The 24,345-nt window shown below is 47.0% G+C and overlaps 1 protein-coding gene and 1 non-coding gene across 4 annotated transcripts in view; both read right to left on the bottom strand.

The window, feature by feature from the left end:
- SLC16A9 (solute carrier family 16 member 9) overlaps positions 1-18,589 on the bottom strand; it is a 58,582-nt gene extending 39,993 nt beyond the window's left edge. Inside the window, exons 1-3 of one of the 3 annotated variants that reach the window (XM_029060239.2) lie at positions 18,466-18,589; positions 9,891-10,001; positions 2,219-2,449 (exon numbers count right to left, since the gene is read on the bottom strand). In XM_029060239.2, coding sequence (XP_028916072.1) covers positions 2,219-2,414 — 196 coding nt within the window. In that variant the 5' untranslated portion in view covers positions 2,415-2,449; positions 9,891-10,001; positions 18,466-18,589. Of the gene's footprint in view, positions 1-2,218; positions 2,450-9,890; positions 10,002-15,946; positions 16,176-18,465 lie in introns of those variants that run through there. The other 2 variants (XM_001508988.4, XM_029060241.1) reach the window with 2 other exon arrangements.
- On the bottom strand, positions 7,165-7,300 carry LOC114810458. Its single transcript, XR_003758157.1, has one exon. It is a non-coding gene; the product is annotated as a small nucleolar RNA SNORA7 (small nucleolar RNA).
- Positions 18,590-24,345: the final 5,756 nt, after the last annotated feature.

The following is a 24,345-nucleotide window of genomic DNA, read 5'->3' on the forward strand; positions in this document are numbered from 1 at the left end:
GCCTGGGAAAGCCTGGACTTCCTTGATAGTCCCCACACCATACTATGTCCAGCTGGGCTTCCATAGAAAAAATCTGAAATATCTTCCCTCCTTCACCTGACCCGTGTGACCTTGGGCAAATTAATGCACTTCTCTGTGCTTCCGTTACCTCATCTGTAAAATGGGGATTAAGACTGTGAGCCCTATGTGGGACAGGGACTGTGTCCAAAGAAGCAACGTGGCTCAGTGGAAAGAGCCCGGGATTGGGAGTCAGAAGTCGTGGGCTCTAATCCCGGCTCCGCCACTTGTCAGCTGTGTGACTTTGGGCAAGTCACTTAACTTCTCTGTGCCTCAGTTACCTCATCTGTAAAATGGGGACTAAAACTCTGAGCCCTATGTGGGACAACCTGATTTCCTTGGGAGGCAGCGTGGCTCACTGGAAAGAGCGTGGGCTTGGGAGTCAGAGGTCATGGGTTCGAATCACAGCTCTGCCACTTGTCAGCTGGGTGACTGTGGGCAAGTCACTTAACTTCTCTCTACCTCAATTACCTCATCTGTAAAATGGGCATTTAGATTGTGAGCCTCACGTGGGACAACCTGATGACCCTGTATCTACCCCAGCGCTTAGAACAGTGCTCTGCACATAGTAAGCGCTTAACAAATACCAACATTATTATTATTATTGTGTCTACCCCAGCATTTAGAACAGTGTTTAGCACATAGTAAGAGCTTAACAAATACCAACATTATTTTTATCTACCCCAGTCCTCGAAACAGTACCTGGCACATAGTAAGCACTTAACAAATACCACTCTTGGGCCACCGGAGACTAAGGGCATGACAGTCTCAAGACATGGGGAGGAAAGAGAATGAAATGCAAATTTCCTCCTCACCAGCCTTGTGAAGTTGGACATGTTCTCTTTCTCCACCTGTGGATGGTGGGAAAGGTATGGTCTAGAGGTGACCGAGCTAAAGGGAGAGGAACGGAACTCTTCCCTCCCGGCACCATCAGCAATTCCAGACCCCAAATACCATGCTGTTCCCAGCAGCTTGGGAATATATTGAGCACTCACTGTGTGCAAAGCAATGTAATCAGTGCTCAGGAGAGTACAATACAATAGATTTGGTAGACACGATCCCTGCCCTCAAAGAATTTACCACCTAGCAGGGGAGATGGACACTAAAATAAAGTGAGGGAAATCTATTCCCTTGTTCTAGCTGGGAGCTGAAGGAAAGAGGCTCAAGGGGAGATCTGGTATCTGGATGCAGCAGTAGCAGGAATGGGGGACATCGGACCTGGTCAATCCTGTTCCTACCCATGTCCCACCCCCACCACGGCTCCCAACACTGCTTTGAATGGAGAGGCTAAAGGAGATTTGGAGTTTCAGGGAAGTAAGGAATAGGTCTGTCCCTCTGACCTTTCAACTTACACAGCAAGAACAGAAACAGGAAATTAATGTAGTCACTTTGCCAATCCTGAAAAAGTAACAGAGGGTTCCTGTCCCAGTAGTCAATTGCCTCTTGATATGAGGTAACTGGTTCAGAATCACCTGATCCTAAGCATCTGTCATAGCCCAACATGAACTCTTCCCAGCTTTGTAAACAGTTGGTATCTTTGTTTTTTCTAAAGAAATCCATTCCAGTATATAACCTTTTTCCCATTCTTCTAGAAGTATCATTTTTATCTATTTAGCTATAGCTAAATAACCTCTTATTATCACATATGCCCAGAGAATCCAATGGTGCAATTCCAAGTTTGTTTTTCATGAACAGAAGCTAAGCATCAACTGGAAGTCCTGAAAACAAAGTCTTCTTTAGTATCCAGGAAGGACATGCTTTGAAAAACTACATTTTCAGATCCATATCTAGTATATCATTAATTAATAATTCAAAAGTAAAATAACAAAAATATTTTTAATTCCAAATAAGCACTTAAATTATTTTGTTGAACTGGCATTACAATTCAACTTAAAAGTAGGTGAAATCTTTTCCAATCATTTTCTTTTTTTTAACATCAAGAACATCTCCAAATGCCATCTCTGGGATAGATCATTGGTCCCCTGGCAGGGGTGGAAGAATGCTTGAGAAACCAATGGGATGGATAATATTCACATGGGCATTCATATTTTACACAAATGAATGCATCTGAGGCCTATTTTGAATGTGCTGGCACATCAGTTATAACGAAGGATGCAAAAGACAGCATTAGATTGTCACGATCCATCCTTTGTCTACTTACTTGCAAGCAATCCGACTCCACTTGCGAGAGATCCAACCCAGGCTGTTTTCCCCTTTCCTTCCCCAAAAGCATCCAGCCACTCTACGTATAAGACGCCAACTGCCAATGGGGACCCGTAACACAAAAACTGAGTGAAGAAGGACACAAGGACAATCACCCAGCCCCATCCGCCATCAGGCGACTTTTTAAGTTCCATTTTCTGGTGGACTCAGGAGGTGCGTACTGCAGGTCCTATGGAGAAACAAACCACACGAGAAGAAAATAAGGTTTAGAATGTCAGGAAGCAATGCACTGGCTTTAAAATAGTGTCTCTCATATGTAAAGCAACAGATAGAAATCGTTCAATCAATGGTATTTATTGAGCACTTCCTGCATGCATAGCACTGTATTAAGTGTTTGGTAGAATACAATATAACAGCGTTGGTAGACACGTCCCTTGCCCACAACGAGCTTAGTCTAGAAGTTCATTCATTCATTCAATAGTATTTATTGAGCGCTTACTATGTGCAGAGCACTGTACTAAGCGCTTGGAATGAACAAGTCGGCAACAGATAGAGACAGTCCCTGCTGTTTGACGGGCTTACGGTCTAATCGGGGGAGACGGACAGACAAGAACAGTAGCAATAAATAGAGTCAAGGGGAAGAACATCTCGTAAAAACAATGGCAACTAAATAGAATCAAGGCGATGTACATTTCATTAACAAAATAAATAGGGTAAGGAAAATATATACAGTCGAGCGGACGAGTACAGTGCCGAGGGGATGGGAAGGGAGAGGGGGAGGAGCAGAGGGAAATGGGGGCAAAAGAGGGTTAAGCTGCGGAGAGGTGAAGGGGGGGGGGCGGTAGAGGGAGTAGAGGGAGAAGAGGAGCTCAGTCTGGGAAGGCCTCTTGGAGGAGGTGAGTTTTAAGTAGGGTTTTGAAGAGGGGAAGAGAATCAGTAGGGCGGAGGTGAGGAGGGAGGGCGTTCCGGGACCGCAGGAGGACGTGGCCTGGGGGTCGACGGCGGGATAGGCGAGACCGAGGGACGGCGAGGAGGTGGGCGGCAGAGGAGCGGAGCGTGCGGGGTGGGCGGTAGAAAGAGAGAAGGGAGGAGAGGTGCGAAGGGGCAAGGTGATGTAGAGCCTTGAAGCCTAGAGTGAGGAGTTTTTGTTTGGAGCGCAGGTTGATAGGCAACCACTGGAGTTGTTTAAGAAGGGGAGTGACATGCCCAGATCGTTTCTGCAGGAAGATGAGCCGGGCAGCGGAGTGAAGAATAGACTGGAGCGGGGCGAGATAGGAGGAAGGGAGGTCAGAGAGAAGGCTGACACAGTAGTCTAGCCGGGATATAACGAGAGCCCGTAGCAGTAAGGTAGCCGTTTGGGTGGAGAGGAAAGGGCGGATCTTGGCAATATCGTAAAGGTGAAACCGGCTGGTCTCGGTAACGGATAGGATGCGTGGGGTGAACGAGAGAGACGAGTCAAGGATGACACCGAGATCGCGGGACTGAGAGACGGGAAGGATGGTCGTGCCATCCACGGTGATAGAGAAGTCTGGGAGAGGACCGGGTTTGGGAGGGAAGATGAGGAGCTCAGTCTCGCTCACGTTGAGTTTTAGGTGGCGGGCCGACATCCAGGTGGAGACATCCTGGAGGCGGGAGGAGATGCGAGCCTGAAGGGAGGGGGAGAGGACGGGGCGGAGATGTAGATCTGCGTGTCATCTGCGTAGAGATGGTCGTCAAAGCCGTGAGAGCGAATGAGTTCACCGAGGGAGTGAGTGTAGATGGAGAACAGAAAAGGGCCAAGAACTGACCCTTGAGGAAGTCCAACAGTTAAAGGATAGAAGTGTTGTTGTGCAAGCAACAGCACAAATATTTAATTGCATGTGAAAAGCAGATTTTGGTATTTAAAATAACTAAGCCTGAGAGATGTACATAAAAGTATAGGATCACTTAAGTATACTAAGCACTTGTTTCAGAATCCTTCTGATGTAACCAAATATAGCCCTCAGTACAAATTTTAAAAATATATTGCCTACACACTCTATTGTGATCTGCACAATGGAAATAAAAAATTGGTCTCCAATTAACAATCTAAGGTCTTTTAGAGTCCCCCCACCCCTAAATAAGGTACAGTGACAGTTCACAAAAATGGAAATACAAGGGTGAAAAATATATTTATTAAAGAATGCCCATTATTTTTAAAATGAGAATTCAGTTGATAGCATTTCAGGAAATATATCCAAATACCACGGCATCTCATCAAAATGCTGAATTGACCTGATAGTGTCCTAAGGATCGGTCTCATGCTCTAAATAGGTAGTATTTCACCACTCACTGAATTCTCCCGGATGATGAGGACAAATGACTTTTCTGGTTGGAAGGTGGGGTCAGGGGTAATTCCTCTCCCAGTAAACATTTGAGCAAGGCTCCAACAGAGATCAGGCCTGTCTAGCAAAGCAAGATTTTGTAAAGAGTTGGCTAACAGGAAGAACAACTTCCAGATTACCATTGTCTCGCTGTATAAACGCTATCTTCCGGAGCATTGTTGAAATGCTCTCGCTGTCCTTTATGCTTTCTACTAACATGGAGGCTGATTCCAGCTCAGTCCTCCAGTAATTTTCATGTCAAGCACTTCCTAATATGCAGACCATAGTATCTGTTAAACACTATGTACCAAGCATTGTACTAAGCGCTGGGGCGAATACAAGGAAATTGGGTTGAACGCAATCCCTGTCCCACTTGGGGCTCACCAGCTCAATCCCTTTTACACAGATGAGGGAACTGAGGCACAGAGAAGTTACGTGACTTACCCAAGGTCACACAGCAAACAAGTGGTGGAGTTGCGATTAGAACTCAGGTCCTTCTGGCTACCAGGCCCATGCTCTAGCCACTAGGCTAAACTTAGCTCCTGATTCTCTGTCTCTACCGCCTACACTCCTGATTCCTGTTTGTTAGAATGCAAACTCCTCATTAAGAGTATAAACTCTATGTAGGCAGGCAATGTGCCTTAGGTTTCTGCTGCGCAGTCCCCTTGGGCTTCTTATAATACATTACACACTCAGTGGGCACTCGATAATCATCATAATAATAATAATGGTATTTGTTAAGCGCTTACTATGTGCCAAGCACCGTTCTAGGCACTGGGGTAGGTACAGGTAATCAGGTTGTCCCCCGTGAGGCTCACAAATACCATTACAAATACAAATATAATACAAATACCATAAACACCATTACTATGATTCTATATAGTTAGAATCTCTTCTTCTTCCGTTCTCTACCTTATCATATTTCAAACCACCATCACCAAGCTGACTCTTTTTGGACCAATCTCGCAATTCTTCCCAGGAATGAGAGAGGCACTTTGCGAAACTTCATTTAAGCTTTCAACAAAACTTTGAAGTCACATTTGTCTCAGCATTACCCTCATTTATTGTGCACTGAATGCACAGCACAGTACCAGGGCCAGTAGGAAGCTACAGAATGCAGAAAAGATGTGGCCCTCTGCCCTCAAGGAAGCAATGCGAAATCTGAGGTCAGGAATGTGCAATCTTCTCTCTTCCTTGCATGTCTCTTTTCATTTCTTTGTTTTTCACTATATAGGACTAGTACCTATACAGCTTATAACATAGAGAAGCAGCATGGCTCAGTGGAAAAAGCAGGGGTTTGGGAGTCAGAGCTCAAATCCCGGCTCCGCCGCTTGTCAGCTGTGTGACTTTGGGCAAGTCACTTAACTTCTCTGTACCTCAGTTACCTCATCTGTAAAATGGGGATGGGGATTAAGACTGTGAGCCCCACGTGGGACAACCTGATCACCTTGTATCCTCGCCAGCGCTTAGAACTGTGCTTTGCACATAGTAAGCGCTTAAATGCCATCATCATCCTAATTTGAAGAGGGTGGCTGGTACCAAATAAATATCTGGGGGCAGAGAGTGGGGCTGGCTGTACTTGACACTCAGTCACTTAACTTCTCTGTGCCTCAGTTACCTCATCTGCAAAATGGGAATTAAGACTGTGAGCCCCATGTGGACAACCTAATTACCTTGTATCTACCCCAGCGCTTAGAACAGTGCTTGGCACATAGTAAGCACTTAACAAATATCAGCATTATTATTATTGACACTCACTGGAACTTCCTTCAAGTGACAGCCTCTAAGAAGTATGATTTAGAGAAGCAGCGTGGCTCAGTGGAAAGAGCCCAGGCTTGGGAGTCAGTGGTCATGGGTTATAATCCTGGCTCTGCCACTTGCCAGCTGTATGACTTTGGGCAAGTCACTTCACTTCTCTGAGCCTCAGTTACCTCATCTGTAAAATGGGGATGAAGACTGGGAGCCCGAGGGACAACCTGATCACCTTGTATCCCCCCAGCGCTTAGAACAGTGCTCTGCACATACTAAGCACTTAACAAATACCAACATTATTATTATTATTATTATTTTGTCTGGATTTAGCACTACTATCAGTGGAACACTAAGCACAAAGAACACCAATGCAGTTCTTTGTGGCATTCTACCTCTCTCCTGTTGTTTCCACCGGACTGTCATTGTTAACTTCCTTACTACTCTCGTTGTGTAACTACGCTCTTTATTCATTCATTCAACAGTATTTATTGAGCGCTTACTATGTGCAGAGCATTGTACTAAGCGCTTGGAATGTACATTATTACCAACTCTGTTACAGTATATTCCCCCAAGCATTTAGTACACAGTACTGCTGACAGCACACAGTAAGTGCTCAATAACTCATCTTGTCTTATGCCGTCGAGTCGTTTCTGACCCATAGCGGCAACACGGACACACCTCTCCCAGAACACCCTGCTCTCCATCTGCAATCGTTCCGGTAGAGGATCCATAGAGTTTTCTTGGTAAAAATACGGAAGCGGTTTACCATGGTCACCTTCCGCACGGTAAACTCGAGTCTCCACCCTCAACTCTCTCCCGTGCCGCTGCTGCCCAGCATAGGTGAGCTTTGACTTGTAGCAGATTGTTTTCCACTCGCTAGCCACTGCCCAAGCTAGGAATGGAATGGCTAGGCCTCTGCTTGACTCCCTCCCATAGCCGAGACCGGTAGAGTACTGGTAAGTCTCCAGATGTGACCCTGAGCGGCTCAATAACTACAAATGATTTATTGAAATTGCCACATAATGCTGTGGAAAACCTATAAATATCCACTGCATGACATCACTGACAAAACTGGTTTTGGGAGGATCTGCACACAGGGACTCTAAGATCTGTCAGAAACCATTAAGAGACAGTTGTCATTATCATCAGCATTACAGTTAAAAGTAGGGTGGACAGACTGATAAGGCTCCTTGGGCTAATAAAAGAGCATGGGTCCAGGAGGGATGAGTCCTGGGTTCTATCTAAGACCAGGTAGGTGACACTGGATTAGCCATTAAACCTCTCTGGGCCTCAGTTACCTCATGGGCAATACTTTATGCTTCTCTCTTACTGAAAAGAGTATCATGAGGATAAAAGATAACTGATGTGATTTGGAAAAATTGAAAGCACCCAAGTCAAGACATTAATGCTATGGAACTACATTGTCAGTGGATAAAGAAACCTGCTTTTGAAGTTTCCAAAGATGGGCAAAGAGATGCTCAGTGGGTGCTGAGCTCTAGCCAGGCCTCTGCAATCAACAATGGTATTTACTGAGCGATTACTGTGTGTACTGTACTACGCATTTAGGAGAGTGTAACAGAGTAGGTAGTACAACCTGTATGTAGAAGAAAGCTGAGTGGGGTTTTTTTTAATTTATTGGTATTTGTTACACACTTACTATGTGTCAAACACAGTTTTCACAGCTAGGGTTAAAACAAATGAAGTAGGTTGGACACAGTCCCTGTCCTGCACGGGGCTCACAGTCGAAGTAGGAGGGAGAAATGAGGCACAGAAAAGTTAAGTAACTTGTGACCTTAGGCAACTGGCAGAGCCAGGATTAGAACCCAGGTCCTCGGAGACTTGGTCCATGCTTTTTCCATTCAGCCACGCTGCTTCTAATCCTCATTTATTAGGTTTTCTAATCTTCATTTCTACTTCAGTGATGTTATAAATAACCCTATTTACTGAATTTATTTTTAATGGAATTAGCCTCAGTTATTCATTCTGGATGAGGGAATGCTAACTGCGGAGAGTCCAAATGTTAAAACCTTCAAAAACTTATTCAAAGCACATCTCCTCCAAGAGTCCTTTCCTAAGCCCTCATTTTCCCTTCTCCCACTCCCTTCTGTGTCACCACTGCACTCGGGTTTGCACCCATAACTCACCCCCCCTCGACTCCACAGCATTTATGTATCTATTAATAATATAATATATAATATTATATTATATATAATATATAATATAATTGATGTATTTCTATTAATGTTCATCTCCCCCACTAGACTGTAAACTCACTGTGGGCAGGGAATATGTCTACCAACTCTGCTATACTTTACTCTCCCAAGCACTTGGTACAATGCACTGCACACAGTAAGTGTTCAATAAAAATGAATGATATTTAGCATTTGCCACTTTACTATGGATTTTTAATACCACCCCTAGAAGAATAAGTATTGTGTTTTTGACATAATGAACAATCCAGTATTATTCATAATGATTTAGATTGACAGATATTCAAGCACTTTTCTTGTTGCTTTCCAGTACCCTACTTCATTAAAATTTTGCAACTGCATTTGAACTCCATTTGGCTATCAGAACCAGCATGTTCTGACTTGCTGCAGTAGCCAGGGTAACTTATGCTGGAGCAATCCAGTTTAATAGTAGAGGATGATATGATTCCAACCAAGCACTGCTCCCCCAGAAAGCAAGCCAGCATTAGACTTTCAAAGGATGAGCCCACATCGTTGCAATATTTCTGCCGGTCACTGTTTCACCCCAGTGTCAGAGAGAACTGGGAGAATCAGTGGCATGAAATACCTCATTACTGATCCATGCCTTGCTAGCCTGGTCCATTTGGGCGTGTGCCAGATGGCAGCACGTCAACACTGCAGACAGCGATGTCTGCTCCCAAAGCTTCTAACGAATCGCTCGCTGATGGTATCCAAGATGGAACTTATTGAGTGTGAGTGATTGTTTCCACTGCAAATGGAGAGAACAGGCTGTCGGAAATGCCCGGGAGGAGACCCCTCCCCCCCCCCCCACCGGCAGGGGTCCACGGAGAAGAGGAAGATCTGACCAGACTGTTTCCCGGGTTCCCCCCTGCCCGGTTTGGGGTCAGCTGAAGGATGGAGAAGAGAGAGGGAAATGGGGAAGCGGGGAGTAGTCGGAGCAATTCGCCATGAGGCACTCCGGTTTACCCATACTCCCCAAGGCCCACACTAAAACCTTCAGATTTTCAGCTTGTAAAAAAGGGCCTTTCTTGGCTGCCACACAGCTTGGAGCATGGCTGCAGCAATGCTGACTTTGTGTTTTGTGCAGGAAGCTGGGCATGAGCCCAACTCCCTTGTGGTACACAGGAGAGGAGCAGAAGGAGGTTTTCGCCCCTCTATGCTTGGGAGATCAACTTACTTGATCAATTAGATCACCTCGGGGCAAAAACTACAGTAGCATTTCTGAAGACTGTCTGGGTGATCAACTATTGGATCAATTAGATCATCCCAGGACAAAAACTACAGTAACTTTTCTGAAAGTTGTCTGGGTTCTTTCAGGCCCCTAGGGAACTTCTTAGTACGTGGACATACAAGTGCACCGAGTTACCTTGTGACGGGTAAGAGTTAACGCAGCTTCAAAGGCGACTCATTTCCAACCGGCGAGTCGACGGTGTTCCATGGCGGCCCTGCTGTGCACAGAGCCCCAGCGCCATTAAACCTGAAGAGGAGCAAACAAATATAAATTGGCAGACATCATCAGGATCTCCAATGTGCAAGTAGATAGCAATGTTGGCAAATATTGGGCTAAGTACTGGAGGATCAGGATGAAGTGTACTAAGGTTAAAAATGGATCCGAACATTAAAAAACCCAAGGGGAAGTAGAGAATGTGAATAGAGAGCCAGAAAGACATGTTCCCTGCCCTCAGGGATTGTGCTGGAAGACACAGCTGCCAAAAAAAAATAAAAATCAAAGAATCGATTGACAATGCTTCAATTTACTGAAGAACACCATTTTTTAAAGGTGATTCCAGAGAACCCTCCCACTTCAACTAAAAATTGGAACCTTGGAAAAAAGTGTGATCCTCTTACACCTTGGGGAAGGTTTTGGGGGGTTTGGGTTGGTTGGTGTTTTTTTTAGTGGTATTTGTTAAGTGCTTATTATATGCCAGGCACTGTACTAAGTGCTGGGGTAGATACAACCTAATCAGTTTGGATGTAGACCATGTCCCACATGGGGCTTACAAGCAGCCGCATGGCATAGTGGATGGAGCACGGGCCTGGGAGTCAGAAGGTCATGGGTTTTAATCCCAGCTCTGTCACTTGTCTGCTGTGTGACCTTGGGCAAGTCACTTCATTTCTCTGGGACTCAGTTACCTCATCTGTAAAATGGGGATCGAGACTGTGAGCCCCAAGTGGGACAGAGACTGTGTCCAACATGATTTGCCTGTATCCACCCCAGTGCTTAGAATGATGCCTGGCACCCAGTAAGCACTTAACAATCGTTATTATTATTTACAGATGAGGTAACTGGGATACAGAACAATTAAGTGACTTGCCCAAGGTCACACAGCAGGCAAGTGGCAGAGCCTGGATTAGAACCCAGGTCCTTCTGAACTCACAGGCCTGTATTCTACCCACTAAACCACACTGCTTGAGTTTATAATAAGCTTTCCATGGACATTCATCAAAATGATTGCACTTCCCAGTCACCATTCAGTGACAAGTTCAAAATTATCAGAAATGAGGAACTATATTTTGTCTCTCTTTTTCACCCTGTATTTTTCCTCTAATGTTTTGTTGGGATTTAAAGCAACAGACTTGCTGCGGTCATTTCAGGCCAATGTATCTAAGATACTACTACTTTAACTAAAAACCCACTCTAGTGAACATAAATAATTTAAAATTGCATGCCTTAGTCTCTTAATAAATAACTGATCCTACAGGCCTCTCACTTTTTCCATATTGCGAAGGACATTTGATTTCAACTATCTGACACTGCGTATGGCAGAAGTGTGGTAGACACATCCCAAATCACCACTACACTCTGGTATCAGACGCATTTACCCCACACAACCTCCTGAACTTGAGTTACCCGCCTGCATAATATAGAAGCAGCATGAGCGAAGGGAGCTGGGCATTGCAAAAGCCCAAAGGACTTCCTGTCACTCAGAAGAACTTATTGATGTCAGAGTTCCCAGATAAGAGTCAGACGCTCTATGGGCTCCAGAATTGTTGGCCCCTTCCTGCACAATGCAATCCCCACTGACAGGAAGCTGATCTTTAACGTTAGATTTGTCCCCTGTGGAGTTGGACCAAAATGGAATTTTCTAGAGGAAAATCATCTTTTAAAAATCTCTTCAGACTTGGCCACTGCCTGTTCAGGTTAAAGCTGGTATTCTTGTCCACTATTATTTTAGGTCAACGTTGACTGATTTCACAGTTATTCAGCACACTACAATGGGCTGGACGGCTTTCTTTGTTGCTGGAGAAAAACACAGTGACAATTTGCAAACAGGATCGGTGCCCTCAAGGAGGTCACCATCTTAACAGGGGAAGACAATCCCCATACGAAGAGTTCAATTATAAAATATTAACCAATAAAGACCATGAGAAACAGTTCATTGCAAGCAGTCGATAATTCCTCCAGGGCCAACTACCCTTTAAGAGGGTATAATTTTTTCACAACATTTCAAAAAGATTGTTAACACATGGCCCTCTACCCTCCTGCAGGGAGCTCAGACTGTTTCTTTCCCCATCTGGAATAAGGCGGACATCCGGGTAGACTGACAGCTCTTGGCCTCAGAACCTCTGATGTCTGGGAGATCCTGGGACTTTATAACCAGCAGTGCCAGCTCCGTCCACGCTAGAGAAGCAGAGAGGCTTAGTGGAAAGAACATGGGCTTGGGAGTCAGAGGACACGGGTTCTAATCCCAGCTCTGCCACTTGTCTGCTGTGTGATCTTGGGCAAACCACTTAACTTCTCTGGGCCTCAGTGACCTCATCCATAAATGGGGGATTAAGACTGTGAGCCCCATGTGGGACAACCTGATTACCTTGTATCTACCCCAGTGCTTAGAACAGTGCTTGGCACATAGTAAGCGCTTAACACATGCCATTATTATTATTATTACTTCTCTATGCCTCTGTTTCAATCAATCACATTTATTGAGTACTTCTGTGTGCAGAGCACTGTAATAAGCACTTGGGAAAATACCATATAACAGAGCTAGTAGACATGTCCCCTGCCCACAATGAGTTTACAGTTTCCTCATCTGTATGGGGATTAAATACCCGTTCTCCTTCCCCAGTGATCTGTGATCCCCACGAGGGGCAGTGACTGTGTCTGACCAGATTATGCTGTATTACTTCTGTGCTCAGTAAGTCTTAGCAAGTACAAGTATTATTATTATCAGTATTATTATTATTAGCCACAGGGGATCTATAACACCATTTATAGAACAGACTCACTGCTTACTGAAAAACGTTTTGATTACAATAATAAACGTAAAGAATGCATTGGCATATGATTACTTTAATGAAAAACCGAAGCACAACTGAACTCACTAATGGATTATACACAGTCACACTTGCACAAGTGAAGTTTCTTTGTCATAAAGGTCTAGCAATGAAAAAGGGAAAATCTGCTTAATTTCCTGATTTCAAAGTGGGAACAGAGATGGTCACAACGTTCCCAGTTTATATTAGGGAAGGTTCAGCTGTCACTTCAATTCCTAGACTTATTATAGTCATTAGAAAGAGTAACAACACTTCACTGCCAGTATGAGGACCACTCGTCAAGTTCTCTTTTGCTAGCAATCAACTGGCTTACAATAAAATGTGCCATTGGCTTAGAATGTTATTCATTTTTCTATTTATTCAGATGTTTCCTTCCTAGTGCCATTTCCATTCTTAGTCTTTGGGCCAAGGTGAAATCAGACAAACTTGTTTTTAAGACATCAGCTTGGCTTTTGATGAAGCCCATATCCTGAACGGTCGAATCCACCAAATGGTGCCATAAAAATACAGTGACTTTAAAAGCTCTTCTTCTCAGAAAAGGCTCTTCAGTAAAAGAAAAAGCCAACTCCTCAACTCTCCTCAAGAGAACCAAAGCCATGTTTATATAAGCTTAGCCTTGTGTGCCAAGAACTTGGCAGGACAGATCTTGCCATCACGCTAATGTTGCACACTCTAAGTTTACTTGAATTGATTTGTTTGCAAAGGACATCTAAATTCCTAGCTGCAGACACAGCCCAAACTACTTTCATCTACCTGAAATACAAGCTTGTCCTAGATGGTTCACACATAGACACATAGCCTAATAGCCGGGTTCATTATTCATTTACGCTATGGTATGATGGCAAAACTATATGAAAATGAGATAGGGGAATGGAAAATTTAGTCAGGTGCAAAGGGTGACTTCTTCCCCAGGAAAAATCTGGGAATTAACTAGCTAGTCTCAAATGACATTTCCTTTCCAACGGTCACTGTACCCAATTCTTCCCTTTAAAAAAAAAACATCATATTTATTGTGTGCTTACCGAGTGCACACCATTGCACTAAGCGCTTGGAAAAGTACAATATAACAGAGTTGGTAGACATGTTCCCTGCCCGCGACACGCATACTGTCTACAGCGGGAGACGGACGATAATATAAACTGGGAAGATGCGAAGGAGGGAAAAAACCCTCCCTTGGCTTCCTTCCTCAAACGCTAATGCTTATGCTAATCTCGCTGTTCCCTGAGAATCCATCACCACTACCAGCTACAATGCCAGGTATAAGAGGCAAAAGAAAAGCCTTGTCTAAACCCGGAAAAACAATTTAAAAGATTCAGGTTTTGGTAGAGGTGGATAAGGAAGCCCAATCCCGCAGCATCTACAGAAGTGGAGACACACTTTTCTTCCCAACTGAAAACCAAAAGGATACTATACCATCTCACCAGTAAAGGTATGGCCCTTTGGTTCTACATATATATCCATTTGGAAGCAATGAGGCCTAGTGGAAAGAGCCCAGGCCTAGGAGTCAGAGGACCTGGATTCTTATCCCGATTCCTCTACCTGTCTGCTGTGTAACCTTGGGCCAGTCATTTAACTTTTCTCTCTGCCTCAATTTTCTCATCTGTAAAATGGGGATTCAAGACCCGTTCTCCCTCCGACTTAGATTTGGGAACCCCATAAGGGATAGGGACTGTGCCCAACCTGATTAACTCGTATCTATTCCGGCGCTTTGAACTGTGCTGCACACATAGCAAACACTTATCAAATATCACAATTTTAATAACAAGTCCTCCCAGTATACAAGGGGGTGCAATCTTGCAGAACCCCACATTAAGGAAAATCCCCATTGTAGTTCTCAAATCATGTCCAATCCTGCATTCAGACAGGCCATATATCTTCTTCTGAAACATGTCTGTCTGGATATCGTACAGCATGGGATTGGAAGGACATGTCCCAATTCTGCCATCTTGCCCTACCCCAAACATGTATTGAAACCATTAGTTTTGGCAGAACTGAGTGGGATCAAAACATTTACTTAAAATGGCATTTTTCCACAGGGAATAAAATTATTCTTTATTCAGTTATCACTACAGATTACCCATTATATTTAGTGACTAATTTGGAGCCTTCGGATTCTCAGTCAAATACTGTGGAAGAACTTTTCAAAATCCATTTTTAAGAGAATATTTTCCAATTTTATTGAGCTTTAAAGAAATCTAGTTTCAGAATCTGCAAAACACCACAATAAAACTCTACTTTCAAACCGGAGCACATCTCTTTTGTGTTTTAAAGTGACTTAATTAAACTCACTTGGCTTTAATTTAGGAAAACAACTACTATCCCCAAGGAATCCAATTTCCTTCTATGCCGTTCGGCAGACACTTCACATTCATTCTATCAATTTCAATTGAACTTTATATAAGAAATTATCACTTACAGTTTAATAGGTTCAATTTCAAAGTCAAGATTATAGTCCATAAAATATAACAAATCTACTTAAATTGATTGCAATTAATCTGAAAATGCCATTCAATTGCTTATTTTCCCAACTTGCACATATTTGCTTTAATACTCAACCACGAAAGTTATTTTACCATTTTACTTGTTGGCTATCATTCCGATCTGATGGCAAATCAGATCAGTCAGATGGCAAGCCTTACTGTGTGTGGTTTACTTAGAATGACAATTAAACGCAATGTACTTTAATTTTAGGAAAACCACTCTACCTGAGAAATATAATAAATTTTTATATCCTTGCACACACCTCACATTTCTGATAGGTATTCATTCTATGAATCAATTCTAATTGAGCTTTATATAAGGCATTGTAACTTAGAGCTCAATAGTTTCAACTTCAGAATCTAATAGAGGCGATAGACCCAAAAAAGAATAAGAAAGCAAGAATTCATGTTAAGTTTAATATCACAATTACATCTGAAAATGTCATTCGACCGCTTATTTTCCCACCTGCTTTTCAAAAACGTGTTTTCATACTTAAACAGGTATGCATTTGAGCATTTCATCTGCTTGCTGTCAGTCTAACCTGAAGACAAGGCCCTTGTCTTTCCTATACTATGTACACCCTCAGAGGTCTGAGAACCAATAAATGGGAAATAAAATGCAAATTTAAAATGGTGTTAGTTTCCTCCCTCAATTTTAGATCCTTACCTTTACTCTGTTAGTCATCATTCCTCGTCTCCCCCAGGAACTCTTTCTATAAGAAAGACCAACGCTGTGCAATGACTGAGTAGAACTCTAATTCTTCATTTTAGGGGCAGGAAGGAAGGAGGGAACAAATGAAGGCTCGAGACTCTCAAACAATGATGGCAAAGAACTGAGATGAAAGAAGTGGTGAGGAAAGCTTCCAACATAAATGTGACATTTCTAATTCTTACCTCAAATTTGAGGAGAGGCAAAAAGAAAATATTACATAGGGCAGTGGACTTTAGAATGGATAGTAAATATTCTCCCACTCTCTCTACTATAATGCTCTACTGTGTTGTACATTAAGTCTTATGTGCCATTTGTTAAAGATTAGCAAAAGGTTTTCTTTGAAAAACACTGGGAGAGCAACTAAAGAATTATGTAATCATACAGATTTTTCAAGACCTACTAGCCTGCCAAAAAAATTATCTAGTCTTCCAAAAATATACACTTTAATATGTCATCCCACACATCTTTTCTCATACCTATCCCCTCCCGCCCACCTAAGCGCTTCTCACGCCATCCGAGTTACACCGACTGCTTTTGATGTCCCCCAAGTCCAGCAGACAGAAACATATAAACCCCTTCCTCCGGTCACCGGTCACAAAGCCACTCGCTCCCAAAACTCATTGCATTCAACGCCTCAAACCCGCCATCCCTCACTTGGACTCACCCCTTCCTCCACCTGTCAGACTCAAAGTTTGCAGGCACAGGATGGTCGTTAGCATCACCGGCAAACATTCCACAGAACAACGGGGCCAGAGAGTCCAGAAAAAGGTTTACTCACCTGTCACCTAATTTTTCACTGGCCTAATGCTCACCTGCCTATCTGCAGGACTGACCATCTGAACAAACACTTCACTAACTTCTTTAAATCATGGGTTAACAGCGTGTGTCTCTCTCTGTCCTTGCCCTACATTATCTGAGATCACCCTTTCTTAGTCTTGGGGAACTAGTGAATCAAACAGTTGATCTGAACTTTTTTTTTTTTTTTAACACGGCCTTCCTTCACCATACATTTACCAAAGCCCTCTTACAGACACACCCCCTTGCAAACACACACCCCACCCTGACATAACCTGAACTTAGTCTACAAAACTGCCAATATCTCATTTTTCCCCCCGCTTTCCTAAAATGTCTTAGAGGTGACCGGGGCGGGGGAAACAACCTTTTTTAAGCAAATCTGCTCTGTCCCGATTTCCCAGCTCCAATTCTGGCCAGGCAGACCACATGCACATTTTAAGTGACAGCTGCAGCCTCCAGGTTCAGCTCTTCCCCGATGTTCTCTGCCCGTGCCAGGGCTCCCAGGGGCAAGCCAGGGATGAGGTAGGATGGCAGAGTCCCTCCTTTGCCCAAGGACCCTCGGAAGGGGTTAGGAACACACCTGCATGACCCTTTAAATACGGCCCCTGTCTTGGATGGCCCAGGTGGTGCTGAAGGCGACTGCCATTCCAAGGTGGTCCCTCCCTCATCCGAAGGGCTTCTGCTCTCCTATCCTGCCATCCCTCTCCGGTGCCCACGGGTGGGATGCCAACCCGGCCCCGCTCCCTGCAGGGCTATTGGGTCCGACCACTGGCTCTCTCAGAGAGGACCCCCCAAGGACCACCCCATCCCACCGGCCACGTCCAAGCCCTGGGCTTTGCCCCTAAAGACTGGGCAAGGCGGGGGGCGGGAAGGGCAGGAATCGGGGCGAGGGGAGGAGGTGGGCGGACAGTTGGGAGAGGGATGGGAAGGGGAGAAGGGAGGGAGCCAGGGGACGGGGTTATTCATTCACTCATTCATTCAATAGTATTCACTGAGCGCTTACTAGGTGCAGAGCACTGTACTAAGCGCTCGGAATGGACAATTAGGGCTCGTGGAGATGGGGAGCGGGGGGAGGAGGGTGGCACCGGTCCCCCTAGGGCCAACCAGAGGGGGGTGGCACTGGGATGAGTGGAGAGGGACTGGGAAAGGGGAGGGTGGCATCATGGACATTCATTCGATCGTATTTATTGTGCGCTTACTATGTGCGGAGCACTGTACTAAGCGCTTGGAATGGACAAGTCGAGTTAGGGTTGATGGGGAGCGAGGGGAGGAGGGTGGCACAGGTCCCCCTAGGGCCAACCAGAGAGGGGTGGCACTGGGACGAGCGGAGAGGGAAGAGACGGACCGGGAGAGGGGAAGGTGGGATCAGAGACATTCATTCAATCGTCTTTACCGTGTGCGGAGCACCGTACTAAGCGCTCGGAATGGATAATTCGGGTTAGGGTTGATGGAGATGGGGAGCGGGCGGAGGAGGGTGGCACAGGTCCCCCTAGGGCCAACCAGAGGGGGGTGGCACTGGGATGAGTGGAGAGGGACCGGGAAAGGGGAAGGTGGGATCAGAGACACAGACACACACGCTCCGTCCCAAGCTTGGTGTTTCAGCCCCCTGCTGCCCCCCGTCCTCCTCCTCCTCCTCCTCCTCCTCCTCCTTCCCCCGGGCGGGGGTGGCAGTCCTTTACCTGGCGGCGTCCGGGGCAGGGTCCGGGCCCGGGAGGGCAGGAAGGGGCAGAAGGGGAGGAGGTAGAGGAGGGGGAGCCGGGGTCCGGGGGGCGGCCGCGCTGTCGGCCTCGGCCGGCCGAGCCGCTATTTATGCGGTCGGACACCCCCGGCCCCGGCCCCGGCCCCGGCCCCGGCCCCCGCCCCGGCCCCCGGCGTTGGGCCACCCCGACCCCGCGTCCCGAGGCCGACACATGCAGCGGGCCGAGGCTGCCCCCGGACCCCCGCACCCCCGCACCCCCGCGGCCCCGCAGCCCCGGCCCGGGCCCCGCTCCGCCCCCGCTCCGCCCCCGCGCCCGCGCCCGCTCCGCCCCGACCCAACCCGCCCGCTCGGCCGGTCTCAACCGGTTGTAACTGCGCCAGCCGCTGGCTGGGGGAGCGGGAGGGGGGGATCCCGCACCCAAAACCCGCAACCCGGCCCACGCCGCCCCACGCCGGGCCACGGGGCGCAGCAAGCGGGGGGGGGGGGGAGGGGCAGGGCAGACGAGAGCGCATGGGAAAGCGGGGGGGGACGGAGAGCGGGGCAAGGGAAAGGATGGGGGAGAGGAGGGGGCAAGGGAAAGGGGGGTAGGGGAGAGAAGGGGGCAGAGGAAAGGGTGGGGAGAAGAGGGGGTAGGGGAGAGAAGGGGGCAAGGGAAAGAATGGGGAGAGGAGAGGATGGGGGAGAAGGGGGGTAGGAGAGAGAAGGGGGCAGAGGAAAGGGTGGGGAGAAGAGGGGGTAGGGGAGAGAAGGGGCAAGGGAAAGAATGGGGGAGAGGAGGGGGCAGAGGAGAGGATGGGGAGAAGGGGGCAAGGGAAAGAATGAGGGAGAAGAGGGGGTTAAGGGAAAGGGTGGGGAGAAGAGGGGGTAGGGGAGAGAAGGGGGTAGGGGAGAGAAGGGGCAAGGGAAAGAATGGGGGAGAGGAGGGGCAGAGGAAAGGGTGGGGAGAAGGGGACAAGGGAAAGAATGGGGGAGAGGAAGGGGCAGATGAAAGGGTGGGGAAAAGAGGGGGTAGGGAAGAGAAGGGGGCAAGGGAAAGGGTGGGGAAAAGGGGGTAGGGGAGAGAAGGGGGCAAGGGAAAGGGTGACGAAAAGGGGGTAGGGGAAAGAAGGGGGCAAGAGAAAAGGTGGGGAAAAGGGGGTAGGGGAGAGAAGGGAGCAAGGGAAAGAATGGCTAAAGGAGGGGGCAGAGGAAAGGGTGGGGAGAAGAGGGAGTAGGGGAGAGATGGGGCAACGGAAAGAATGGGGGAGAGGAGGGGTAGGGGAGAGAACGGGGCAAGGGAAAGAATGGGGGGAGAAGAAGGGGCAGCGGGTGGGGGGCAGGGAGAGGATGGGGAGTGGGGGACAGGGGAGGGCAAGGGAAATGAGGTGGAGGCAGCAGGTGGGGGGCAGGGGAGAGGAGGGGGCAGAGGAAAGGATGGAGAGAGGAGGGGGCAAGGGAAAGAGCCAGAGGATGGGGAGCGGGGGAGAAGAGGGGGCAAGGGAAAGGAGGTGGAGGAGGCAGGAGAGAGTGTGGATGGGTTCAGGGATGAGGGACAAGGGAGAGGGAAATGGGGGTGGGGACCTGGAGAAGTGGGAGAGGAGGGAGGGCCGCTGCCCCCACCCCCTGCCAGGGTGTGAGAGACTGAGCAGGGCAGTGATGGAGGTGGGGGTAGGATGTGGACATAGGTGGGCCCAGGGACATGGGACCGGGGCAGTGCCGGAACTGGTCAGACCAGTGGGCCAGCCAGTCAGGGTTCATTCGATCCTTCATTCAGTTGTATTTATCAAGCGATTACTGTGTGCACAGCAGTGTACTGAGCGCTTGGGAAAGGACAGTACAGCAATAAACAGTGACAATCCCCGCCCACAGTCTAGAGCTGGGGAGGCAGACATCAGTACAAATAAACAGACATGGCTATAAATAAATAAAATGACAGATATATACATAAGTGCTATGGGGTGGGGAGATGAGGGAAGAGCAAAGGGAGCGAGTCAGGGTGATGGCAGAAGGGAGTGGGAGATGAGGCAAAGCGGGGCTTAGTCTGGGAAGGCCTCTTGGCAGGGTTCTGCTCTGGGACCCAAGGACGCTACCGTGATTGGTGTCGGAGCCGCCTCCGGGACGTCCATCCTCAAGCTTAGGGATGTGACTTCTAACCACCCTAACTTTTCCCTCCAATGCTCCCTCGTGGACCTGCACCCAAGCTTCTGGTTATTCCTCCTAGACCTTCAGTTTTCCAAAATCTTTCTGAGAAATGGAAACACTTTTTAAAAAATGTTTTTTTAAAAATGAGATTTTTTTAAACTATTTTTATCATTATATTTCTGAAAAAAAAAACTACAAATGTGTAAGCCAGAGAGACAGGAAGGCCCAAGGGAAAACTCAACTTGGGGGCCTGGGAAAGCTAGCCCAGGCAACTCGTTGCGGGTGCCATCCGTGCACGTGTTCAGTTAGAACTGCGTCTCATGATTGGCAAATAGACCCCGTGGCACTGAAACACTTTCAGAATGTTTATGACGCACAGATTGACGGCTTCGATACCACCGTCTCCATTGAACTCAGCTCCCTCGTTCCCCCACCCCTCTACTGATCTCCTACCCCTGACCCTCAGCCCTGGATCCCTCCTCAGTTCACTTCCTCTGCTCCTGCCCTCGAGCTGCTGGCAGAAATCCAGATACCAGACTGACCTCATCCATCTCAAATCCAACTTCAGCTTTAACTCCGTCCTCTCCTCTGTCTCGCAACATTACGTCTTCATCCTCATTGATGCTTTCTGCCTGTGCCAGCTGTTCCCGATGTTTAACTCCTTCCTAACCTCCCCTCCATCTTTTACCCTAATGACCTGGCCTTTGTACTTTGCTGATAAAATTGAAAACATCAAGTGTGATCTCTCTAAAGTTTCTCTTGATCCTCTCTGGTCCCTGACTCCTTCTGCCCCTTCTTTGACTCTCCCATTTTTCCTAGCAGTATCTCAATAAAAAAAAATCTCCTGCCTCCTCTCAAAATCTACTCCACCCACCTGCACCTCCGACCCTATCCTTGTGCACCTTATCAAAACACTGGCCCTCTCCCTTCTTCCCTCCCTGACCAATGGCTTCTCCCCCACTGATTTTCAACAGGCTCATGTACCCCCATCCTAAAAAAATCCCTCCCTTGACCCCAAGGCTCTCTCCAGACATTGCCCCATTTCGTTCCTATCATTCCAATTCAAACTCCTTGAGGGAGTTGTCTACACCCGATGCCTCCACTTCCTCTCCAATTCTCCCCTTGACCCCCTACAATCTGGTTTCTACCCCCTCCACTTCACGGATACTATCCTCTCTAAGGTCACCAATAACCTCTTACTCCTCTGTCAGCTGCCTTTGATACTGTGGACCATCCCCTTCTCCTGAAAACATAACCTTGTCTTTTCTGACACTGTCCTCTCCTGGTTCTCCTCCTATCTCTCTGGCTGCTCCTTCTCAGTCTCTTGCACAGGCTTCCTCTCTGCTTCCCAGTTTCTAATTAATCACTGGTATTTATTGAGTGCTTACCATGTGCAGATTACCGGACATAGCCCTTGGGAGAGTATAGTACAACAGAGTTGGTAGATATATTCCCCGCCCACAGGAGCTTATTACACCCGCTCACTTTGAGAACTCATTTGCTCTCACGGCTTCAACTCTCATATCTAAGCAGATAATTCCCAAATCTACTCTCCAGCTCTGACCTCTTGGCTTTTCTGCAGTTTCACATTTCCTCCTGCCTTCAGGACATCTCTACTTGTATATCCCGGTGACACTTTAAACTTGGCTTTTCCAAAACATAATTCTTCATCTTCCCACCTCAATCCTGTCCACCCACTAGCTTTCCCATCACTGAAGAAAACACCACCTTCCTCCCTGTCAGTCAATTGTATTTATGGAGTACTTACTATAGAGCACTGTACTAAGCACTTGGAGAGAGAACAATATAAGACACAATCCATGCCCACAACAGTCTAGTGGGGAAAGCTCTGCTATACTCTCCCACGCATTTAGTACAGTGCTCAGCACAGGTAAAGCACTCATCAAATACCACTGATGATGCTGATGCCCTTCCAGATGCCCCTAAGGGGCTCATTTCTAACATGAGAGTCACAGAGAAGAGAGGGTGGCAAAGGGCACCCATCATTCTGTGTCACAAGCCCGTAAACTTGCCATTACCTTCAACTCATTTATCTCATTCAACCCGCTTATTCAATCTGTCATGAAATCCTCTTGTTTCTATCTACATCTCCTCCCATTCTCTCCTCCTCCCTCCAGGCTCGTATCTCCTCCTGCCTGCAGGACGTCTCCACCTGGATGTCTGCTCGCCACCTAAAACTCAACATGTCTAAAACTGAGCTCCTTATCTTCCCTCCCAAAGCCTGTCCTCTCCCTGACTTCCCTATCACTGTGGATCGCCCGACCATCCTTCCCGTCTCACAGGCCCGCAACCTTGGTTTCATCCTTGACTCAGCTCTCTCATTCACCCCACAAATCCAATCTGTCACCAACACCTGCCGGTCTCACCTTTACAATATCGCCAAGATCTGCCCTTTCCTCTCCATCCAAATGGCTATCGTGCTGATAAAAGCTCTCATAATATCCCGACTGGATTATTTTGTCAGCTTTCTCTCTGATCTCCCTTCCTCCTGTCTCTCCCCACTCCAGTCTATTCTTCATTCCACTGCCCGGATCATCTTCCTACAGAAACGCTCTGGGCATGTCACTCCCCTCCTCAAAAACCGCCAGTGGTTGCCTATCAACCGCAAGAAACAAAAACTTCTCACTCTTGGCTTCAAAGCTCTCCATCATCTTGCCCCCTCCTATCTCATCTCTCTTCTCTCCTCCTACATCCCAGCCTGCACATTCCGCTCCTCTGCCGCTCCTCACTGTGGCTCGTTCTCGCCTGTCCCGCCGTCGACCCCTGGCCCACATCCTTCTGCTGTCCTGGAATGCCCTCCCTCCCAAACTACCTCTCTTCCCCTCTTCAAAGCCCTACTAAGAGCTCACCTCCTCCAAGAGGCCTTCCCAGACTGAGCCCCCCTTCCCTCTGCTCCTCCCTTCCCCTTTCCCCCACTTCCGCCTTCTGCTCTTTCCCCTTCCCCTCCCCTCAGCTGAGCCCCCTTTCCCTCTGCTCCTCCTCCGCTCCCCCCCACCCTCTGCTCCTCCCCCTTCCCCCTTTCCCTCAGCACTGCACTCATTTGTATATATTATTTATTACCCTATTTATTTTGTTAAAAAGGTGTACCCTTGATTCTATTTATCTTGATAATTTATCTTGTCTTGTTTTTATTTTGTTCTGTTTTGCTCTGCTGCCCGTCTCCCCCGATTAGACTGTGAGCCCATCACTGGGCAGGGATTGTCTCTATCTGTTGCCGAATTGTAAATTCCAAGCACTTAGTACAGTGCCCTGTCCATAGTAAACTCTCAATAAATATGATTGATTAATTGATTTAAGCTGTTACCATGCTGATCCAAGCACTTACCATATCCCACCTTGACCACTGCACCAGACCCCTTGCTGACCTCCCTGCCTCCTGTCTCTCCCCATTCATCCTCACTTCACAATGCTGCCAGGATCGTTTTTCCTAAAAAACATTCAGTTCACATCTCCCCACTCCTCCAAAACTTCCAGTGGTTGTTGATCCATCTCCACATCAAACTCCTTGCTATTAGTTTTAAAGCACTCGATCAACTCATCCCCTCATATCTTACCTCGCAAATTGTTTTTTAAGGTATTTGTTAAGGACTTACTATGTGTCATACACTGTTCTAAGCAATTAAGTCAGACACAGTCCCTGTCCCACAAGGGGCTTACAGGAAAGTGAGGAACAGAGAAGCTAAGTGACTTGCCCAAGGTCACACACAAGCAAGCAATT

The sequence above is a fragment of the Ornithorhynchus anatinus genome, chromosome 3 (assembly GCF_004115215.2).
Source record: "Ornithorhynchus anatinus isolate Pmale09 chromosome 3, mOrnAna1.pri.v4, whole genome shotgun sequence".
NCBI classification, from domain to species: Eukaryota; Metazoa; Chordata; class Mammalia; order Monotremata; family Ornithorhynchidae; genus Ornithorhynchus; species Ornithorhynchus anatinus.